Source organism: Budorcas taxicolor, chromosome 6, assembly GCF_023091745.1.
Source record: "Budorcas taxicolor isolate Tak-1 chromosome 6, Takin1.1, whole genome shotgun sequence".
Taxonomy (NCBI): domain Eukaryota; kingdom Metazoa; phylum Chordata; class Mammalia; order Artiodactyla; family Bovidae; genus Budorcas; species Budorcas taxicolor.
In genome coordinates, this window is record NC_068915.1 from 113204096 (window position 1) to 113226590 (window position 22495).

The window sequence follows — 22495 nt, forward strand, 5'->3', positions numbered from 1 at the left end:
CCGAGGGGAGCCCCAGGCTTGCTGCCCCCCGAGCCTGACCACCTACAGCTTTAGCCCCTGGTCCCCCGGCCCACGCACCTGCCCCGCTCACCTGCTCACACCCCTACCACCCGCGCCTGCCCCCATCCCAGCAGGGCATCAGGCTCTCCGGGCCAGTTGCCCGGCTCTTCCCCTGACCCAGAACCTGCTGGGTGTCCGCGGCTACCCGTGGTCTCTCCCCGTCTAGGGGGCGGAGACCAGCAGTGCTGCCTCGCTGCGGTGGCGGTGAGCGAGAAGCGGTCCTCCAGGTCCCGGAGCCGGTAGGGCGATGGACTCTCACGTTGCCGGTGTGCATGCTGGTCCTTCCGGTCTCCGGTGCCTGGCTTCTGGGCCCTGCACGGCTCAGAAACAGCGCCTTCCCTGTGCACGGGGTGACCTGCCCCAGGCACTGCCCTGTGGTCTCCACCCCCTGCAGGCTGAGGCTGGGGCTTCGCTCACTGCTCCACCCATGCCAGGCCTGGGGCTCAGTCGCCAGGATGACCTCATTTACCTCCGCAGCAGCTCTGTCACACCATCGTTGGAGGCATGGCTCAGAAGCGATCTGCGTGGGCCCCTCTGGCCATGTGGTGGCAGAGTGGGGACTCAGACCCCAGCCCTTGGTCAGAAAGACGGCTCCCCAGAGAACATGTTGCTCTGGGGCTCCTGACCTCAGCTCTGAGGAGGCAGAGCCGTGCCCGACGGCTGGCCCTGAGGGGTGACCCCCTACCAACTCCCAAGCCGTGGCAAAGGTGGAAGTTGGGGAGTGTTTTCCTAAGAGAAACTAGGGGGCTGACAGTTCAAAGACAACCACTCCCCGAAGTGTGCAGCCTGCCAAGAAGGCAAGAGAGGGAAGGAGGTGCTGTGCCAGCAGGGCAGGGAGGCGGGCGCCCCCCCAGCTGGGCCTTGCGGTGAGCTTCGGGTCACCAGGAGGACCAGAGGAGGGGTATGGCCAGCAGAGGGAAGCTTTAGAGCCAGGTCCTCAGACGGGACACCGTGGAAGTAGTCTCCTGGGGTCCCTTTCATCCATAGCCTCTGCATGCTTCATCACCCTAAGACCATCTCAAAGTTTAAAACAAACTACGAATTGGGGGTGGATGAACTCTCTTTATAGAAGACACACTTCCCAGGTGGCTCAGCGAGTAAAGAATCTGCTGGAAATGCAGGAGGCACAGATTCGATCCCTGGGTCAGGAAGATCTTTTGGAGAAGGAAGTGGCAACCCACTCCAGTCTTCTTGCCTGGAGAATCCCGTGGACAGAGGAGCCTGGCAGGCTACAGTCCATGGGGTCACAAAGAGTCGGAGACGACTGAAGCGACTGAGCAAGCTTGCACGCCTGACTAGTGGTAAAAATCCAAATAGTGACTGCAGATAAACTTGCACAAAGAGAAGAGCATGTATCTCCACTGAGGAACTAGAAAATTTCACTTGTTGTCACCCAAAATGGTTTTCATTTAGTGGTGAAGAAGCGTTTCCTTTTCAGATGCCTTGGGCTTTATCCAGGTAGTGCCTGCGTCCCTCCTGCCACCGATACCGACAACAAACAAAAAACCCTCTGTAACAGCGGCCACATCCAGCTCAGATCACTTTAAAAGAAAAAGGCTAGTTCACCCTAAATCTCCCTTGCCTGGTAGGCTGCTGTCTGGCACGTACACAGCTACTTCCATGAGTTGAGCCTAAGTCACTGATTATCATTCTCAAGTTTTTTTATGCCAATGGTAGTAGTTATTGTATTTACATAATTCAATTAAATGGTATGTTAAACGAGTGTTGTGGAAAGAAACTGTTTCTTCTGAGAACACTAAAAGCTTTGAAAAGTCTCAAAGGCAAATCTCAGATGCTATTGAGTGGGATGTGGGCGAGACAGCTGGAGAATACTTAGAATCTGCTGCATGCGGACTGTGTGCCAGGCACTACACTAAGTCTTTACTAAAGTATGTTTCATCCTCACGACAACTCCGAAGTCAGTACTGAGGAAACCGAGGCACACAGAGGCCGAGCCACCTGCCTGATGGAGGAAGTGGTGTGGCCAGGATTTGAAAGAGGAGGATAATGGAGTCTGCACTGTGGTTATTTTGCAAGAAATTTAAGATGCCATAGACAATTCGAGAATCAAAGATTCTACCCTTAAGGAAAGGCCTTGGCCATCTACCCAAAGATTAGCAAATGGTTGTGCGTTTTATCTTCTAAATTAGGATAAAATGTTGAAAGCAGAAAACCAAGAGGCTACTTTTATGGACATCTCACTTAGATTTTCTTGTGCCTCCATTTTTCAGGCCCTTTACTTTTTGACAGAAGAAAAAAAAAAATCTTTATAGCCTTTTAGTGTTCATAAGAATCATCTTAGTTTTAGGGGTTTCTAGTCCGGACTGGGGCACTGCTCTGTAACTGTCCCCTCGAGGAAGCGGGAGGAGCTGTGGGGCTCTGGGGTCCTCCTTCCAAAGCTACGAGCCTGCCTCCCTGTCCGTGTCCTCATTGGCTCTACTTCATTGAGACATCCTCGTTACTACCTGTAATCATTTTTTAATCCGGCATGGGACTTGTCTGACACGTAACAGGAATTCAAGTAATGAATATATTCAGCAAATGAGACTAACATGGATGTTATTAACCCAACAAATTTATTGAACCCCGACTCTACTGCACAGTGTGCTGGTCACCAGGGAGGATGATAAACCCACTGTCTGCCTTCCAGGGTCTTTGTCTCCTCGGGGTACAGTCACAGAGGGGTGGGTGGGTCACAGGCTGGGGTGGGGCTGTGCCTGCACACAGCTGTCAGGCGCTGAGGGAGGGGGATGATGATTTTTGGGTCCCTGGCGTTCTTCCTCGGACGTGGGTCTGTCTGCAACAGCTTGTGAGTTATTAGAACTTTGTTATAAAATAATTAACAGAAGATGATTACCTTCTAGTCAACTGGAACATCTTCAGCACAGGTAACATAATTTGAGAGGACATCGGTAACTTTGCAGCTTAAACACAACTGAATACAGACACAGACCCAGACACACACACACACACACCACCCCCCCGCCCAGAGACCTACTGGTCACCAGGTTGAAGGCTGATGAGGAAATCCACCTGGGTAATTGCCAGTGGTTCAAAGTCAGCTGAAAATACCTGTTCTCTCTCTAGTGAACCAAAGGCAGGAGACTCATAATAAAAGCTGTAGGCACCGAGCCTGTTGCCAATTTGAACCTCCCCAGCCACAAAAGAGTGAGCCACTGCTGTTCCCAGTTTGAGGCACAGGAAAAACCAAGTTCTGTCTGCCAGGGAATCACTATTTGACTTTGGTCTTGATGAATAGGATGGAGAGAAGACAAAAATTGTAGAGGAAAAACAGAAGGGAAGCAGGAAGGCAAAGCTTCTTACTCTCCTCACTGTTAACATTTGTGTGCTTTGATTACGATATTATAAAAGAGTATTCATGCTGTGGAAGTTAGGGAATTCTAATCAGTCTTCACTTGCCTTAAAGGGAAAGCACTTTAAAAAACAAAATGTCATCAAAAGACGAAAGTTATTGTGATAGTGTCACGACCGAGTCATCTGCCTACAGTGGGGTTTTCTAAAGGTATTTAGCACCAAAGAAGAGATCACCCTTCTTATGATACTTCTTAAATTTAGGGCTGGAAGAATGCTTTTAATCCCAAAACTGCACATCTCAAAATTCAAGCTAAAACTAAGAAGAAATAAAGCCCCTGACTCCCAAAGCATCAAAGAAACCTTAAAACAGCCATCGCTGACTTCAGGTTAAGGGGATAGACCTGTCGGGTGTTTCTTACATTAACTCAAGGAACGATAGACATCTTAATATTTGACACAGTAAAAAAATCACGTGCTTAGTGACGGTCTAAGGTCTGAAAATATCTTGCTGAAAACGAAAGGCTTATGGACACAGCAGTCACACCACTCTGTATGTTTTGCACCTGCAAGACACAGTACAGTCACCATTTTGTCTTCACTGGAAAACAAAATTTCACTTTGGGTACGGATCAATGCATTTCTTTAGTGGGTCCAAGAAAACGTTTCATCAGCATTGAAGACTGTCCTTGAGCCAGAAACAGACATTCACAGTTAGACAGACTGAGCCTCCTTTTATTGGACAAGGCTCTTCTCCGTTTCTCATCCCTCCTCTTCCTGGGTGTTGATTACCCCAGAAGCTAGCGCTGTTTACATGCAAAACAGTTTTAAGGGAATTGGTGAGGTTTGAACTGAAACGAGCGATTCAGGACCACACAGTTCAATCCATTCAAAGAGGATTTACTCATGGGTTTAGTGCACAGGAATTTTCTGGGCACCCTGCCTGTTTGTTGAACCCTCTTGAACATGGAGGAGGATCAGTTCTCCTCAGTGTCAGGACACTGACATTATAGAATTGCTCAGATAGAAAAGGTCTGTGACAGCTTTTTATGAGAAGTCAGTACATTAAGCCATCCCTGTTTGTTTCCCTGTCCTTGTTTTACTATTTTCTCTCTATTTAACTCAATTCTGTGCTCAGCATTAATTTGAAAGCTGAAAAATTAAGAATACAAAACACACTTTCATCCCAATCATCAGGGGCCTTTTAAGGGCAACAAAGGGAGAAGAGGAGTGAGTGAAGGGTGGAGTTTGCTGAGACCGAAGTCGCCCATCAGCTGAGTCAGGAGGGCAGAAAGGCCTTGGCCTCCCTGATCTTCTGCTTCACGCCTCTGCAGGACAGAACGAGCCCGGCGTGGTGGTGCTTCAGGCTCGCCAGGCGCTGGTTGAGCACCTCCGTCCTGTCCACCTTCTCTTCCATGTCCCGGAGGAGGGACTCCTTGCCCAGAAGCCCACACTTCTGATTCAGCCTGATGTTGTCAAGCCGCAGGCCATCTCGGGCTTGCTTAGTCTTGGTCAAGATGTCCCTCTTCCGGGCCACCTGAGCCTCAATCTCCATGAGCTCTGCCTTTTTACACGTGTTTTCTATGTCCACAAAGTGTAACTTTTCCTTCACGTGAGTTATTATCTGCACGTTGTTGGTCACCTTGCCGCGCAGTTTCAGGAGCTCCTCATTCCGCTCCTCGACCTTCTCGTTGAAGGTCTGGTTCTCGATCTTGAGCTGTTCAAAGTCTATCAGGAGCAGGCCCTCGGTCAGGTCCTCCTGGGTCCTCATCCTGGTTTCAAAATGCACCAGGCTCTGCTTCAGCTGCACGTTCTCTAGCCTCACTGCGCTCATCTCCTTCTCCTTCTTATCCTCCAGCGCCTGGATCTGCTCCACCTCTCGCAGAGCGACCTGGCGGCCGCCCCTCATCCGGCAGCTGCCCATGGCCTGCATCACCACCTGCTTCTTGAGCGCCTGGAAGCGCCGCCACTCCTTGTCCACCCGGGAGACCTTCTCTTGGCACTGCAGCTTCAGCTGGTCCAGCTCGTGGTGATACCAGCGCAGGTCGTCGGCCTCCTGCTTCCGCAGGTCCTCCAGGACGGCCAGATGGCGGAGGTAGGCCTGCTCTTTCTCGGGGGCCTCGGGCTCCGCGCCCCTGTCGCCTCCAGGCGCCTCGGCGGCGGCCTCCACACCCTTCTTCTTGCGCAGCGCCTCGAAGATCTTGTGCTGCAGGTAGATGTTGTAGCGTTGGTGGCGGCCGCGCTCCGCCACCAGGGCGCGGTACTGCTCCAGAAGCTCGGCGCGCAGCTGCTGCTCCCGCTGCTTCTGCACCTCCTCGCTCCAGTCGCAAGGCTCGAGCCCAAGCCCCTCGCCCAGGTTTCTCAGCTTGTCCTCGTCTTTCTGGGGGACCCGAGCCTCCAGCCCCTCCTCGCTCGCCTCGCTCTCTTCCTCCTCCTCTACCTGGCCCTCCCGCTCAGCGCCCCGGGCTGCCGCGGCCTCTTCCTTACCGGCCGCGGTCTGCTGCAGGGAGATCTGCGACGGGACTTCCTTCCTCCCGGGCGCCGCCGCCGCCGCCGCCGCCGCCTCTTCGCCCTCCTCCTCCACTCCCGCCCCCTCGGGTTCCTCGGGCTCCGGCTCGGCTGGCTCCCCAGGCCCGGCCTCCCGTGGCTCCCCTGGCGCGGCTTCCTCCTGGGCCCCGGCTGGGCTCTCAAGCTCTCCGGGCCCCTCCTCGCCAGCAGCTTCGGTGACCGCCAGCCCTTCCTGGGATTTGGCCGGCTTCGGCGCGGCGGCGCCTTCCTCCGAAGCCTCTACGGTCTTCGTCACCGGCTCCGGCTCCGCGGGTTCCACCGGGGACTGGGGGACGGAGCTGGCCTTGACCCCGGACAGCCGCGAGGCCAGGCTCTCCACCTCTCCATCTTCCGTCTCTGGGTCCCCAGTGTGGTCGTCCATCTCCCTCCCTCCGGGTCAGCGCCGCAGACCCTCCAGCGGGGAGCTGCTGGATGTTTGGTTTCCAGGGGCAACCAGGGGCGCGCGTGGAGGGGCCCGGCGATTGGCTGGACCTCTGTCCCACGCCCCGTCCTTTCTCCTCCCCGCCTTCCCCGCCGGAGCAGATCAATGGGAGGCTGCTCCCGAACGACTGGGGGCGGCTTTGATTGGCGGAGAGCGTAGGCTCGTACCCAGAAGGGGCGGGGCGCGTCCCTCCGCGCTTCCTTTTCCGCCCACTTTCCAGGGCCTGGGGCTCTGCCCCCTTCTCCTCCCCGCCTCCCGCCAGAGCAGACCAATGGGTGGCCGGCCCCGGACGACGGGAGGCGGCTTTGATTGGCGGAGGGCGTAGGCTCGCACCGAGAGGGGGCGGGACGCGTCCCGCCCCGGCTTCCTTTTCCGCCCGCTTGCCAGAGCGCCTGGGCCTCTGAGGCGAGGCGGCCCGCCCTGGATGTCGGGGTGCGCAGGCGCAGAGCGGCGGGCCGGGCTCCCCCACTCCCACCCCGCTCCGCGCGGCGGCGCCTGCGCGGTGCGCGGCCGGGCCGGCCCGAGGGCGCCTGCGCGCTGAGGCGGGACGCGCGGCCCGGCAGGCCGGCTGCAGCGGGCGCCTGGGGCGGGGCGGCCGCGGCGGCGGCGGCCGCGGCGGTTTCGCTGGAGCGCGGGGCGGCGGGGCCCCGGTGGCGGAAGATGGCGGAGCTCGGCAAGAAGTACTGCGTGTACTGCCTGGCCGAGGTGAGCCCGCTGCGCTTCCGCTGCACCGAGTGCCAGGACATCGAGCTGTGCCCCGAGTGCTTCTCCGCCGGCGCGGAGATCGGCCACCACCGCCGCTACCACGGCTACCAGCTGGTGGACGGCGGGCGCTTCACGCTCTGGGGGCCCGAGGCCGAGGGCGGCTGGACCAGCCGCGAGGAGCAGCTGCTGCTGGATGCCATCGAGCAGTTCGGCTTCGGGAACTGGGTGAGCCGCAGGGCCCCGGGCGCACCTGCGGGGGTGCGGGCGCCTCGAGGGCGCAGGGGGTGGCGATGGGCGGTGGAGCGGGGGAGGCCCGCGCCCGCCTCCCCGGGCAGGGCCAGGCACCCAGAGAGGGTGAGCCAGCCGCCCAAGGTCACACAGCAGGAAGTAGCGGAGCGGGGCGGGGAGGTGGGGCGGAATCGGGCCGCGGCTGGCTGCCCCTCAACCCCCACCCCAGGGCCGTTTTCCCAGCCTTTTGGGCTGACCTCTGCTGGTGTCTGCCGAGTACACCCCTTGGGCGAGGCCGGACTCCCGGAAAGGGAGTCGGGGGGACACAGGCGGCTCTGAGACTTGACAGCAGTAGGGTACCCCAGGAAGGAGTGGGTTTCGCCTGGAGGACAGCGTGCTGAAGGCCAGAGGAGCTCCTGTCCACGCCCTCCGCCCTGCAGGCAGGCGCTCCTGGTCCTCCCTGCCGTCCTCACGGCCACCACCACTCACTTCGTGGCCTTGTGTCCCCTGCTGGGCACTTGTTGACCCTCGCGTCCCCGTGACACCCTGGGCTTCGTGTGCCCCTGAGTGGGTTCTGCCATGGAGCGCGTGGAGCGGGCCACACCTGACCTTTTGCATTTGGCTCTCTCCACTGGGGGCTCAGTTGGTAAGGAGTCTGCCTGCAGTAGACCCCGGGGTTCGATCCCTGGATGGGGAAGGTCCCCTGGAGAAGGGAAATGGCAACTCACTCCAGCGTTCGTGCCTGGAGAATCCCCGTGGACAGGGGAGCCCGGCGGGCTACAGTCCATGGGGTCGCAAAGAGTCAGGCACGACTGAGCAACTTCACTGCCTTTCTCTCAAGAGGTTTCTTTGGGGACGTTTATCGGAGAGAACACAGAGCTGGACTGGACTCATTCACATCAGGCTCTCGAGAGAGAGACACGTGGTGGCTCTTCTCCAGGTGGTTTCTGAGGAGTGCTCTTCGCGCTCTGCAAGAGGCTCTTGTCCGTGTTAGGAGGAGGTTTGGCTGGCTTTTGGCCCATAACCACCAGGGACATGCGGCCACCTCCGGGCGTTGTGAGGAGTGTGGGGGGAGAGACGGGAGCCCACTCCCTCATCTTTCCGGACTCTTCCACATGCTGGTCCCCCAGCTCCTCAAACCACTCTCCAGCAGCACAGCCGTCCCTCGTCATCCACGGGGGATTGTTCCAGAATCTTCCCAGGCCACCAGAATCATCCCATACTCTGTCCCTTGTCTAAAATGGTGGAGTGGGGTTGAGCCCACGGACGCTGGGGCCCGACCGCCGGCCCCTTTCCTGGGCTTGGTGGTGGAGACGTCCTGCACTTTTCCCCGCATCCCCAAACCTGCCCTGCCTGTATTCAGGTTAGCTTTATTCTATTGGTCAAGCAAGCCAGTCTTCGGGGACCCGTGCCCATTCTGCAGCCCTGGAATCTCGAGCCTCTCCCAGCTCCTTAGAAACCCTGCTTCGGGTTCTCAGCTGAGTGCCCGCATCACGGAGGCCACGCTCCAGACCCTCCTCACTGTCCTGAAGTGCTGCCCACGGATGTGTATGGAGCCTCTGCTCCATGCTCATCCTGCGAAGGAGTCCGGAAAGAAAGGCTTCAGCCTGGCCTTCACGGGCGTTACAGGGTCATGGCGGGCTGGTCCTGAGGTCCAGCCTCCGGTTGCAAACCCATCCCTCCTGTCCCTGTGCGTATCTCCTGGACTCCTTGACTCAGATCTCACACCTTGATCCTTCTGCTCCTTGGGCTGCAAATGGAGTACCATTCTCGGGATCTTCTTCAGGGTCCAGTTTAGCGGCAGCTCTGTCTTCAGAATCCTCCAGAAGCTAGCCTCCTCTCACAGCCTCAGTGCAGGCTGATGTCCATCTCTTGCCTGACTACTCCTGGAGCCTCCGGACTGGCCTCTCTGCTTGGTCGCCAGGCCCTGCAGCCCATTCCAGGCAGCAGGATTGGAGCTGTCTCTGAGGACAGGTCATGTCCCGTCAGCCTGCAGCAGCTTCCAGTTCTATGGAGATGAAACTTGAGGGCCTGCGGGGTCTTTCAGCGTCTACCTACCCCGGGATCCTTTTGATCATTTGTTATTTCTTCTGTTGAGAGCACTCCCCCCCACCGCCCCAATCATGGTTTGTGTCTGGTCTTTCTGCTTCCATATCAGTGCTTCAGAGAGACTTCCCTTCCCCGCTTCATTCTTGCAGCTCCTATCTCTGCAGTCGCCGCTAAAAATAGCTGGCGTGGACCAAGAGGCTCGCTGGGTGCCACGCACTGTGCTGAACTCGCGTGGTCCCTTGTGAGAGCCTCCCAGTGCAGGTCTGTGCCGCAGGTTCAGACAGAATTGTTTGGTGTCCGAGTCTGTGCTCCGAGCACCCCCGTCAGCACTGCCTCCCTGCAGCTCTGCGGAAAATACTCGAAAAGCAAGCCCGGGACTAAAAGATGTATTCGAGTATGCTGAGGGAGGCCGGGAGGGTGCTCTGAAAGCAGTGCGACTTTAACTTGCACACGAACCATCTGGAGAGCGTGCTGAAAGGCTCCGAATTGGGGCAGCAGCAGGCGCAGCTGTTCCCAGAGACAAAGCCGGGGCCTTCTCCCTGCTCAGCAGGCGTTGCGGTCTGGGGTCGGAGGTCCACAGACCAGGCCGAGGTGCGGCTCCCCCGTCTCTCCCTCTCTGCTCTGGGGCGCCTTTGCCCTGAGCGTCGCTGTGCTGCCTCAGAGGCTTCTCTGCGGTGCTGAGCTGCAGGCTGTGTCCAGGCGCCAGCCCTGAGCCGCATGCCCCACACAGGCCGCCATCAGCAGGTGTGGGCTCCGGGGGAGGCGCGTTGCAAGCATGTCTGCGTGCTCCTCTCAGCAGGCTGTGGGCTGGTTCTTGGTTGAAGAGCGGCAACCCCGAGAATGGAATGCCCTGGTGCAGAGCCCAGGCTTAACCTCCTGGTACGGCAGCAGTGTCTGCTGTGGCTGGGGGGCTGCACGCCCCTGGCTGGAGCCGGGTCTTGACTAGGTGGGGGGGTGAATGTGGGGGCCGGGGCTAGGGGACAGGGACCGAGTCCCACGGGTGGGTGTGGGTGTGGGGACAGTGATGGAGAGGCAGGTGAGACCGTTGGGATTTCTCTGGTGGTACTCGTGGGCACGGGGTCGTGGGGATTCTGTGGGGACAGGCCCTGCTGAAGTTTGGACCATTTGCTCACAGTCTGTCCCAGGGTCCGGGCCCAGCTGAGGGGTGCCGGCCACAAGGCCAGGAGGGTTTGGGGATGAGCAGCAGAGAGGATGGGGGTGAGGGGCTGACAACCGTGACGGGAGACAAGAACAGGGCTCAGGGTGGGCGGGGTTCACCGTGTCCCAACACCATGGGTTTTGAGCCCCCCGCCCCGGGCAGCTGGTTGTGTGGTGGGCACTGTGCAGATTCAGGATTGGAAGACACGGATCCTGGGGGGACGCAAGCACAGATGTGAATGCCAGCTGCATTTTCCCACAGTGCCGCGCATTTGTCAGTTGGTTGCTGGAGCATTGACCAGTTTGAAGGAGGCATGGGCCCCCCCTACCTCCCGTGGTCAGGAGGACTCCAGGGGCAGGTGGGGTTCACGCTGGCCCCGAAGCTCGATTTCACGTTGAAAAAGGACGTGGAGTGCTCTGTGGACTCTGCGAGGCCTTGTGCTATGAACGTTACATTCAGGCTGATTACCGGAGGCAGGCGGAACGTCATGAACAAGGGCTTCTCCTTTTGTAGATGACAGTGGGGCCCGGCAGGCTGGGTGATGCGGACGCGCTGTGTGCCTTCATCATCTGGCACTCGCTGAGGACCCACTTTGTGTTGGACCCCATGCTACACGCAGAGCATCCCCGGGTGAGGTCTGGACACAGCAGGTTACAGAGTGTCCAGGGCCTCTGACGCAGTGGGTTCTCAGCGTGGCTGTCTTCCTCAGCATGGTGGAGCCCTTCTGTGTGTTGGTGGGAAATGGATAGGTCCATCCTGTGAGCCTCCTGAGAGTGGGGGTCTTAATCGCCATCAAGGAGGGGCAGGGAAGAGCTTGGGTGGAGAAACCAGCTAGAGTTCAGAGGGTTTTACAGAGCAGGGCGTTTATTGTTTGGGGGGGGGGGTGGGCTCTGTGGGACCCTAGTTCCCTGGCTTGGGGTTGAACCCTTGGCTCTGCAGAGGGAACATGGAGTCCACAGGAGTTCCAGGGAAAGGAAGCCCCTGAGAAGTGGGTCTTAGACTTTCAGAGTGAGTGAGGAAACCCTGGGAGGCTCCTTAGGCGCAAATCCTGTCTTTCACCCCCGCCACCCCACCCTTCTGAAGTCAGGTCCGGGGTGGTGTGGGAATCTGCAGTTCCAACAGGGTCATGGGCTGCTGCTGCTGTGCCAGGGACCCTACTTTAAGAAGCACCGATGCAGCTAGAGTAAGGCTTGTGGCTTGTAAAACTTTTACTATTCAAAAGAAAGTGTATATTTTTATTGTGGTAAAGTATATATTATGTATACATAATGTATATATAAAGTATGTGGATACATGTATCTAGTGTATACATAAAGTATGTATCCTAATACTTCATGTATTATGATACACAGTGTATACTTTGTGTATACATTAGATGCATGTATCCATGTATACATAAACTTTATGTATACATTATGTATACTTTATGAATACATTAGACATACAGTGGACTGCAAGGAGATCAAACCAGTCAATCCTAAAGGAAATCAGGCTTGAATATTCATTGGAAGGACTGATGCTGAAGCTCCAATACTTTGGCCACCTGATGCCAAGATCTGACTCGTTTGAAGATACCCCATGCTGGGAAAGATTGAAGGCAGGAGGAGAAGGGGACGACAGAGGAGGAGATGGTTGGATGGCATCACCGACTCAATGGACATGAATTTGAGCAAGCTCTGAGAGTGGGTGGTGGACAAGGAGGCTGCAGTCCATGGGGTTGCAAAGAGGCAGACACGACTGAGTGGCTGAACTGACTGACGGTGTAAAGTTTGCCATTTTAACCATTTGTCAGTGTCCAGCTCAGTGGCATGAAGCACATCAGTGCTGCCGGGCAGCTGTCACCACTGGCCGGAACTCTCGTCGTGAACAGAAAGTCTGCCTCGTCACACACTAACCTTGTTTCCGTCTCCCGCAGCCTCTCTTAGCTGCTGTTCTGCTGGCAGTCGCTGTGGGCTTACCTGTTCTAGGGACCTCACCTCAGTGGGTTCTCATAATGTCTGTATTCTCGTGCCTGCCTTGTTTCTTAGGATAACGTGCCCCGGGTTGGCCAGTGTTGTAGCAGGCGTCAGAACCTCCTTTGTGTTTAAGGTTGAGTAATAAAATAGTCCGTGGTGTGGACGGACCACACTTTGTTTATCCAGTCGTCTGTGGATGGGCACTCGCTGTCGGGAGTGCTTCTGCGGTGAACACGGGTGTCCAGATAGCGCTGAAGTCCTCGTCAGTTCGGGTGAACACCAGGAGGTGGAATTGCTGGATTGTGAGGTAATCCTGTGTGTTTCTGGAGGACCCGCCATGCGGTTTTTGCAATGGGGCCCGGGGCTTCGTAAAGCTCTCTCACAAATATAGCCTGATTTGACCTGAGACGCTTTAGTCCCCCTGAGGGGCACTCACAGGTGTGAGCTGGTGAATTCTGAGTAGGGAGGAGGACGGGGACCCTGGAACAGAGGGGAGGCTTATGGAGCTTTCTAGCTTTAAAAAAAAAAAAAAAAAAAAAGACCCATCAAACGGGAGCGGTGGCCGCGCCTGGAGTGGCCTGGGAGGGTGGGCTGAGGTCAGTCCTCGTGGCAGCTGGCCTTGACCCGGCCAGCGGTGCATGCTGGGGGCGGGTTGGGCTGGAGGGCAGGGGGAGCGTCTGGAGATGCAGGCGGCCAGCCCGGGGTGTCCTCCCAGCCCTCGAGAGGCCGGCGGGCCATTCCCCTCACTGTAAAAGGTGACCGGCCGGGCTGGAGAGGGAAATGGCCACATCCAGGGCCCTGTGTGGGTGTGCTGGGCTGGAGTCCTCACTGCGGGGAGGGCGCGCGCGTACTGGAGGCTGGCGGGGCTGCAGGCCCAGGTCCGAGTCCAGAGCCCAGGTTGGGTCCTTGGGGCAGGACGGCCGGCCTGGAGCGCTTTCCTGGGCCTGCGGCTCTGACTTCACTCAGTCCTTCGGGCCCACCGCCCCCTCCTTGGCCTTGGACCCCGCGCTCCTGGCCCCGCAGGTGGCTCCCTCTGCCACCCCCCGAGGCCCTGCAGTGTCCTGGCTGGCCCCCGGGGTCTCTACCCCAGCTGCCCATGCGGTGGGCCCTCTGGTTGCTTCTGTCCCCTTGAGGCATCTTCTTTGAAAAGGAAGCGGGAGCCACATCTCCCTGAGGGAATGTAGCGCGCCTGGCCCTGGAGCCTCGGGAACAAAGCCAGCCTCGTGGCCTCTGCCCCCCAGGCAGACACGAGGCTGGTCAAAAAAGGACGTGCACCCTTCAGGGTGCTCCAGAGCAGCCCCGCCCACCGACCTGCTTGGGAAGGGTGCCCTGCGACGCGATTGAGAGAGCCGCCCTGATAAAGGCCCCGGTTTGCGCAGAGACCGGGGACTGGATGCTCCGCACTGGCAAGAAGTGGGTCTGCAGTGTCCCCCACATGTCCCAGGGGTCAGAGAGGGTGCCACGGCTGCGTCCCTGTGAGGTGGTCCGTCCGGAAAGGGGAGCGCTGGCACCGCCCTGCCTGTGGGTGGGTTGCACCCCCGGTGCCAGGGTGGGCGAGAGCTGGCCTGTGTTCCTGGGGTGGCCGCGCCCGAGGTGGTCCTCCCGATGTGGGAGGCGGGAGACGTTGCGCGGAGGATGAGATGAGGGGGAACCCGTACACGTTACCTGTGGTTGCTCACGATGATGTGTTTTATCCCGACAGAACACTTCAGGGGAGCGATTAGAGATCATAAGCAGGAGCGGAGGCGACACACGCCTCACAGCAGTGAGTAATTGAGTCAGGATGCGAGTCTCACTCTGGGCATCACGGACGCCTTCCTGGAGGAGGTGACTTGGGTGGACACAGGCCCGGGAAGTGACGCTAACAGCTTCGTAGTAGGAATAACGAAGCCAGCGTCCACGGGCCAAGCCGTGCCCAGCACTGGACCGTCCTGTGACGGTCAGTAGCACCCCCGTAATCCAGACCCGGAGACTGAAGGGCAGAGAAGTTAGTCCCTGACGCGTCCAGGTCCCTCAGCAGTGAAGGGGTGGGGCCTGGAGCGGGCCAGAGGCCCAGCCCCAGGCTGTGCCCAGAGAGGGCAGCTGGCATTTGTCAGCAGAGGGCGGGTCATAGGGCGGGGGCGGCCTCAGCCGGAAGGGAGAGACCCCGTGGCAGCCCCACCAGGAGCTGGCCAGCCTGCAGTGGGACTGGCCTCCATCTTTTCCCTTTGGTGACCTCATGCGCCCAGTTCAGCGTCTCAGAGATGCGTTTTATTTTTCAAAGGACTCCAGGAAGCAGCATATCGAACTCTCCTCACCTTGTTCTAGAAATGGGAGCTTTTTAAGTTCGTGTATAGGAGAACAAACCTCCAGACTTTGGGCTGCTTCCCGGGGTGTTACCGCAAGCTGCAGTGGGAAAGGGGGTGCCTTCAGGCTACAGCTGGGTGCCTTGTTCTGTTTCAGTTATACTTGAACTTTCCCTTCAAGTCTCTTTCCCCGAAACTCACTTCGGCTGCTCCTTGCTCTCCCAGCGGGCCTGTCTGTCTGTCCATTTACCCATCTGGATGAAGCAAAAAAACCTGGACCTTGAACGCGGGAGGGACAAGGCCTCCCCTTCGTCCACCCTGCCCCCTGCCATCACGGGCCGCTGTAAGGCACAGATGGGACCGTCCCTCCCTGGTGTGACCCGCTGACACATGGGGACTGGAGACGCGCGAGATGAGACGAGCTGGACGCCAGGCCAGCGGCCGGCATGAACCGTCATCGTCGGGGTGTGTCCGTCACTGCTTCCGGGAACCTGTGTGTCCTCTGTGGACTCCTAGGGTCAGAGCCTGGCTGTCCGCTTCCATCACGGCCCTCAGTCTCAGAGCCCGTGGAAGTCAGGCTCCTGTGGACTTTCCCGGGCCTTCTTCACTGGCCCCGAGCTCACGCGGCGGTCCCCAGGGTCGATTCTCAGCAGTCGCTGGCCGGCATCTCCCCGAGTAGCGGCCTCCCCCTAGGCAGCTGCCAAGGTGGTGATGCGGGGTCCTGGGGACCTGGTGACAGGGCGCCAGCCCCGCTGCTTTGTGGCTTCATGAACAGCCACTGCCCGGGTCCCTCTGGAGCAAGAAACCCCTTATGTTAAATGAAGAGGAGCTGGGTCACTGAGGTGTCTGCGCAGGGCCCACGGCCGTCCGGCCCCTTGCCTGGCGGGGCTGGAGAAACCCAGCCTGTGTCTGGAGACCGCCCGGCTTCTTATCCCCGGCCGCCCGCCTCCACGAAGGAGGCCCCAGGAGTGCGGACGTTTGCGGAGCAAGACGCGGAGCAGTGGGCCACGGGCCTGTGGACCCCGAGGAAGCGCGCCTGCGCGCGGCCGGGGGGCGGGGCTGCCTCCTGGAACAGAGGTCGTCTCTTTTAAGGACGCTTTATTTTTATATGATGCAAGGAGATCCAGCCAGTCGGTCCTAAAGGAAATCAGTCCTGAATATTCATTGGAAGGACTGATGCTGAAGCTGAAACTCCAATACTTTGGCCACCTGATGCGAAGAGTTGACTGATTGGAAAAGACCCTGATGCTGGGAGGGATTGGGGGCAGGAGGAGGAGGGGACAACAGAGGATGAGATGGCTGGATGGCATCACCGACTCAATGGACATGAGTTTGAGCGAACTCTGGGAGATGGTGAAGGACAGGGAAGCCTGGCCTGCTGCAGTCCACGGGGTCACAAAGAGTCGGAAACGACTGAGCAACTAAACTGAACTGAATTTTCATGAAAATCTTAGACCAGTTTAAACAGAGAATTGAGACAGAATTTAACTTTAAAAAAAAATCCCTTTTAGTATTACTGGAAAAAGTGGAAAACTAATGCACAGAACCTCCACCTCCCTTCCCGGCACCCCTCTCAGAACGTGAGCGTCTTGCATCTCAAGGCAGGAAGTTGGTAACACCCGCACAGACCGCCCCTGAGGGTCTGCCCCGGGTGCACACTTCCTCCTGTGTCTCCGGGGCACGCAGGAGTGCTGGCGCGGGCGTTCGGGGCACCTGTGGTGGGGGGCGGCCCAGGTGCCCCCTCCTGCTTCTCTCATGCTCGGGACTCGTCCTTCGTTTTCAAAACGGGCAGTGCCTGCAGCCAGCGGAAAGCACCAAGTCCTCAGAAGGCAGACGGCGGAGGGCCTCCCTCCCAGCACCCCCACCCACCCGCTCCGTGCCCTGGGCACCAGGCTGGGGGCCCGGGCCCCGAGGGAGTGTCTGACGAGCACAGGCAGGCCGCCGCCGTCTCCCACGTGCCCTCGCCGCCTCGCGTGGGGGGCTCACAGGGGCCTGGCAGCCTTGCGGGAGGACGGCTGCACGCCCCTGCCTGCTCCGTCCGCAGGGCGGGAGCTGATGGAGAGGCCCTCGCACAGGTCACGGGGCTGCCTCGGTTCACTCAGGCGCCGCGTCGCTGCCCAGCCTCCCGCTGCGCCCTCGGGCTGTGAGTCTCCCCGTCGCCGGGCATCCGAGGGGCGCGGGGGCAGCGCCCTCTCAGAGGGCAGAGCTCTACCGCAGGGCCGCACTGGACCAGGCCTGGGCCCCCGGCGCTGAGCCGCACCGCACTGGCGAGGGTCGGAGGCTGAGGGCGCGGCTCCCACGCCTGGCCGCCCGCCCAGCGTGGGCAGCTCAGCTCAGGCTGGTGGCACCCGGCTCCCTGGCGAGCACAGCCTTTCTTTCTGGAAGGACATGTGTCCCGGGGGCTCCCTGGGCCCGGCTGGGGTGGGCTGGGCTGGGGGGAGAGCGTTACCGCCCCCCAACGCCCCCCGTTCCTTTACTGTGAGGACCGCAGGCTCCAAGGCAGGAGTGGCCAGCCTGGGAGATGGTGACGGTAGTGATGGTTGTGACTCCCTGTTGTTTTTTTGGACAAAACGTTTCCTGGCAAAGGATAACTGCACACTTGGTGCTGAGAGAGGTTTTTAAAGAAAGAAGCTTGTAGTTTCTCCAGCAGTCTGCTCTCCGCTCTGATCCCCGCTGCCCCTCACGGTGCACAGAGGTGGCCTGGCAGGGTGGGTCCCAATGTGGCCTTCTCTGCCCCCCTCCCCCGAGCGGCGCCCCCTGGGGAGAGGCTGGCAGGGCAGACGCTGGTCTGGTCCCTCTGAGGGGCTTCTTGACACCTTCCTCCCCTCTGTGCCCGGTGGTCGGCAGGGTCAGCCCCTCAGGGGACCGGCTGGTTTCCTGGGCTCCCATTCGGCCTGTGGGGGTGCAGGGACCATCCCGACCGGGGGAGGGGGGGGCGGGGCGCTGAGCGTCTCTGGGCGGGAGGGCAGAGCCGGGGGAGTGAGGCCGGCCAGGCGCAGAGTGGCTGCAGGGAGCGAGTGCACACTGCAGGCGGCTGCTTTCTCAAGTGGCTTTAGCGGTTCCCTTTAAGGAAGAGGCCTCTTGGCAGAAGGAAAAGATTGAGGGACTTGTACAATTTCCTCCCATTAATAATCCTGTGCGCGCAGAACGGGTCCCTTCTGGAGGCGTGACCTCTGCCTGCAGCCCGGGCCGGTCTCCAGCTGCTTGCTGGACCCCAGGGGCCGGCAGAAGCGGTGGCCTGACTCTCGGGTCATCTGACCGCCACCCGGGGAAGGAACACACCGGCCCAGGGCCGGGGCATCAGAGACGGAGCCCAGCCCTTTGCGCTGGGACGCAGGTGGCACAGTGAGCCGGCTTCCTCCCTGGTGGAGAGGCCCGTGGCCGCATCTATTCTCCTAGTTCAAAGAGCCGAGAGGTCACTGGAGCCAGTGGGGACCCCCCCGCCCCAACCCCAGGGCTCTGGCTGCCCACTCAGGCCTGATTGCTGGCGTGCAGGGCGGCTTGAGCCCCAGGGAGCCTCTGCTTGTCCTCTTAAGAGAACCAGGAGAAGAGTTGGGGTCTGGGATGTGGCTTTCAGCTTTGCAGCTCCAGGCCGGTCGCCCATCTGGGTCCTGACTTTCTCCGGGCGTGGATTCCCCAAAGGTCCTCCCCCCAGCTCCCACATCCAGAGTGGCCGTGGGGGACGGACAGCACGGCGCTCGCGGGGTGGCGGCGCCCAGGGAACTCCGCGCCTGGCCTGCGCCTGACCCTCTGACGCTTCTTGTCTCTGCAGGAGGACATGGCAGCCCACGTCGGCGCTTCCCGGACCCCCCAGGAAGTGATGGAGCATTACGTAAGCATGTACATCCACGGCAACTTGGGGAAGGCCTGCATCCCCGACACCATCCCCAACCGGGTGACCGACCACACCTGCCCCAGCGGGGGCCCCCTCTCTCCCAGCCTCACCACCCCCTTGCCTCCCCTAGACATCTCGGTGGCCGAGCAGCAGCAGCTGGGCTACATGCCGCTGCGGGATGACTACGAGATCGAGTACGACCAGGACGCCGAGACGCTCATCAGCGGGCTCTCGGTCAACTACGACGACGACGACGTGGAGATCGAGCTGAAGCGCGCGCACGTGGACATGTACGTGCGCAAGCTCCGTGAGCGGCAGCGGCGCAAGAACATCGCGCGTGACTACAACCTGGTGCCCGCCTTCCTGGGCAAGGACAAGAAGGAGAAGGAGCGGGCGGCGCGGCGCAAGGTCACCAAGGAGGAGAAGGAGCTGCGGCTCAAGCTGCGGCCGCTCTACCAGTTCATGTCGTGCAAGGAGTTCGATGACCTGTTTGAGAACATGCACAAGGAGAAGATGCTGCGCGCGAAGATCCGCGAGCTGCAGCGCTACCGGCGCAACGGCATCACCAAGATGGAAGAGTCGGCGGAGTACGAGGCGGCCCGGCACAAGCGCGAGAAGCGCAAGGAGAACAAGGCGGCTGCGGCTGCTGCCGCGGCAGCAGGGGGCGCCAAGCGCGGCAAGGAGGACGGCCGGGACGGCGAGTTCTCGGCCATCGAGCACCTGCCAGGCTTCGAGCTCCTGTCGGACCGCGAGAAGGTGCTGTGCAGCTCGCTGAACCTGAGCCCCGCGCGCTACGTGACCGTGAAGACCATCATCATCAAGGACCACCTGCAGAAGCGCCAGGGCATCCCCTCCAAGAGCCGCCTGCCCAGCTACCTGGACAAAGTCCTCAAGAAGAGGATCCTGAGCTTCCTCACCGAGAGCGGGTGGATATCCAGGGACGCCTCCTGAAGCCCGCCGTCCGGAGCGCCCGGGACGGACGGACGGACGGACGGATGGTTGCGCGAGAGCCACACCAACAGCAGAGAGAAAAAAAAAGCTTTGTGAGCCAAAACGAAAGGGGGTGGGCGGGAGGGGGAGAGGAAACACTTTTCCGCCCCCCCCCCCCCCCCCCCCCCGCATTGTTGGTCTTTTTTAAAAAAAAATCGAGTCCTTTTTTTAGGGTATCAGTTCTTTTTACTGTCCTCTGAAGAAGCAATAGCAACAGTCGGATCAAGGGGAAGACAAAACCCGTGTGTATTTTAACTGAATCCCTAAACGTAGTTCTTTAAGGTGATGATTTGCCTTTAAATGTTCAGTGTGGAGCATATGATGATGAGATCGGGAAATTTCCCTTTTTTTGTTGCTTCCCAGTGGTACAGGACTGTGAGGTGGGCAGAGGAGCCCTTCCCTGCCGGCTGCCGGCTCACCCCCATGACCTGAGCTCCGCTGCTTCTGCGCTCGGTGTCGGGCAGATGGCACTTTAGGCGGAGGGCGCCGGGCCAGGCAGAAGAGGCTGGGGAAGGGCGGGACGGGCATCCGTAGGGAATCGCCGGGAGGAATCTGGTGTTGAACGGTTTGGCCAAACTGAGCTTCCCCACGATGGCTGGCGATAGCACTTTGAGGGAGCTCACTGTGGTGTCTGCGGGGGGTGGGGGGGGGGGGGAACGCGGGGCCTTGCTGGGCTTAGAACTCGGCCTTGTGTTTTACTTGGAAGAACTCATTTTAAATGAAGTTCACTGAGAGTTGAGAGTTCTGGGTTTTGGGTCAGCTCCTTCCAGGGTTCTCACCGCAGTTGCAAGCCCCTCTTTCTCTGACACCGGCCATGTGTCTTGTCTTGTGTGGTCTCAGGCGCTGGGCTAGGCAAGAGGGACCCTGGTGGCCTGGAGGCCTGGGCACTGCTTCTCTGGGAAGAAGTGGCTCAGAGTCTTGAGCCAGACTCTGACATGGCTCTGCCCAGCCCGGTTCAGAGAAGCTCTCAGGGGTGCCCTTTCGTGATGGGCATGGTGCCTTTGCGCAGGAACCTGAGGAGTCGTGTGTCTTCCAGCTGCCCAGGGCTCTCCTGTCCCAGGCCCTGCTGTAGAGTCAGTGGAGTGGCCAGACCCCAGTGCTCCTCCAGTCGTCCTGGGGCACATCCTGCCTCTCATCCCCCGTAGCTACCAGACTGTTTACCTCCCAGAATGCTTGGGCTTGAAGTTACATTAAAGTGAAGGTATTTGAGAGAGAAAAGAAAAAAAAAAAAAACCTTATCATTTCCAAGGACGGCGTAGTTATGGTGCCTTTTCCTTTCACATCCTGTCTGTCCCCTAGGGTGAATTTCCAGCATTAAGTACACACTTCAAGTATACTGGGGGCTTCCCTGGTGACTCAGATGGTAAAGAACCCAGCTACAATGCAGGAGACCTGGGTTCAATCCCTGGGTTGGGAAGATCTCCTGGAGAAGGGAATGGCAACCCATTCCAGTATTCTTGCCTTGGAGAACCTCCACGAACAGAGGAGCCTTGGTGGGCCACCGTCCACGGAGTCGCAAAGAGTCGGACGCAACTGAGTGCCTGACGCTCAAACACGTCGTCCGTGGCTTTAGTTGTAAACTGCATCGCGTGCTGGCAGAGTAGCACTCCCCGCGACCTGACCGCAAGCCTGGGACCTCTCTCTCTGACCGTAAAGCAGCGGGTGGTGGTGTCATTCCCGAGGGTAACCATGGCTGCCGAGAGCGCGGAGACGGTGCTACGCCCTTCCAGGGTTCTCAGCCAGGGTTCCTGGAGCAGCAGTGCAGCGTCCCCGGGGGAACCGGGTGGCCCTTCAGGGACTTGGGGCCCCCCCAGGCCTCGGACACACGGGGTGGGGCCTTGCAGGTCACTGGGATGCGTGCTGAAGTCTGAGAACTGCGGGCTTTAGCTGCTCCGGTGTAACCGATTTTCTACATCAGATTCCTAGTTTGGTGAGGTTTTAAATTTGTCTTATTTTTATACAAAACGATTGCCAGACTTTCACTAAGCTTAAGAAGCAAAATCTCCCTGTAAAATGTGCGTGGCCCTGGCCAAGAGCTGTCAAATGAGAAGTTCTGTGCTTAAGCAGGTTGTCAGTGTGTGTGTCTCTTCTCGACGGTATGAAGAATTTATTTAGGCTTGACTGTTTTTAAACACCATAATGAATGTATAATTTATGTTAAAAGTGTGAACCCTTTGTTACAAGGGAAAAGTAATTTCATGATTGGTTGCCTCCTGCCCCATCAACTCCAGCTATTACTGTCGCATTAGTCCCGCCTCTGCTGTTTGCTCGGAGCCTTTAAATTTCTGTATTTAATTCTTACGATAAATGAGTCACCACGATCCCGTCGAATTAGGTCTTTTCAAAACTGAAACTCTCTCAAGTCACAGAAGATAATCAGCTGTTCAGAATGATACTCTGGATGGCCAGCATTCCAAGAATGTATTCAGACCGAAACTCTGCCTACCGCCTTTTCTCCCCCTTTTACACATTAAACAGGTTGAGAACCAAACAGTGTCACCGATTGCTTTTTACTACCTGCCCCTGGAGCCACAGCCTTCCAGTCTCAGAATCAGGATGGGGAACAGCTTGTGACATGTCTTAGTGTGGCTCTTGGACTTTGCGCCTGTTTTCCCTCCGAACTGTTGAGTTCAAATAGATCTCTTGTTAAGCAGAAAAGCCCTTCAGGCCAGCGCTCCTTCCCAGAAAGGAAAGAAACACCCAGACCTTCCGTGGAGCCAGGCTGCGGAAGCCTGTGGTGAGTAGACAGCACCGGCTCCATCACCTGCACGGAGCAGCGGATCCAGGCCGCAGTTGGAAAAGACCCGAGAACCAGGCCTGAGTGCAGCCCACGGGCCTCTAACTGCGGTGGCAGCGTGGACACAGTTAATGTTTTCCTGTTGGTGTGACCATGGATGAGTGAAACGGGAAAACGTTCACATTTAAGCC

General features: G+C 58.6%; 2 protein-coding genes across 2 annotated transcripts; one reads left to right on the top strand and one right to left on the bottom strand.

Moving 5' to 3' along the window:
* Window positions 1-4651: 4651 nt before the first annotated feature.
* On the bottom strand, window positions 4652-6301 carry CCDC96 (coiled-coil domain containing 96). Its single transcript, XM_052641668.1, has one exon. It carries the CDS (start codon window positions 6299-6301, stop codon window positions 4652-4654), a length of 1650 nt encoding a protein of 549 aa, XP_052497628.1.
* A 720-nt stretch (window positions 6302-7021) lies between these two features.
* On the top strand, window positions 7022-19626 carry TADA2B (transcriptional adaptor 2B). The gene is made up of 2 exons (XM_052641671.1): window positions 7022-7291; window positions 18515-19626. The coding sequence occupies exons 1-2, from the start codon at window positions 7022-7024 to the stop codon at window positions 19526-19528; spliced, it is 1284 nt and encodes a 427-aa protein (XP_052497631.1). The 3' UTR covers window positions 19529-19626.
* Window positions 19627-22495: the final 2869 nt, after the last annotated feature.

Excerpts from the sequence above, each read along its gene's own strand:
- TADA2B (XM_052641671.1), top strand. The coding sequence starts at position 7,022 with ATGGCGGAGCTCGGCAAGAAGTACTGCGTGTACTGCCTGGCCGAGGTG. Across the intron at positions 7,292-18,514 it reads AGTTCGGCTTCGGGAACTGG|GAGGACATGGCAGCCCACGT; the intron begins GTGAGCCGCAGG and ends TTGTCTCTGCAG.
- CCDC96 (XM_052641668.1), bottom strand. The coding sequence starts at position 6,301 with ATGGACGACCACACTGGGGACCCAGAGACGGAAGATGGAGAGGTGGAG.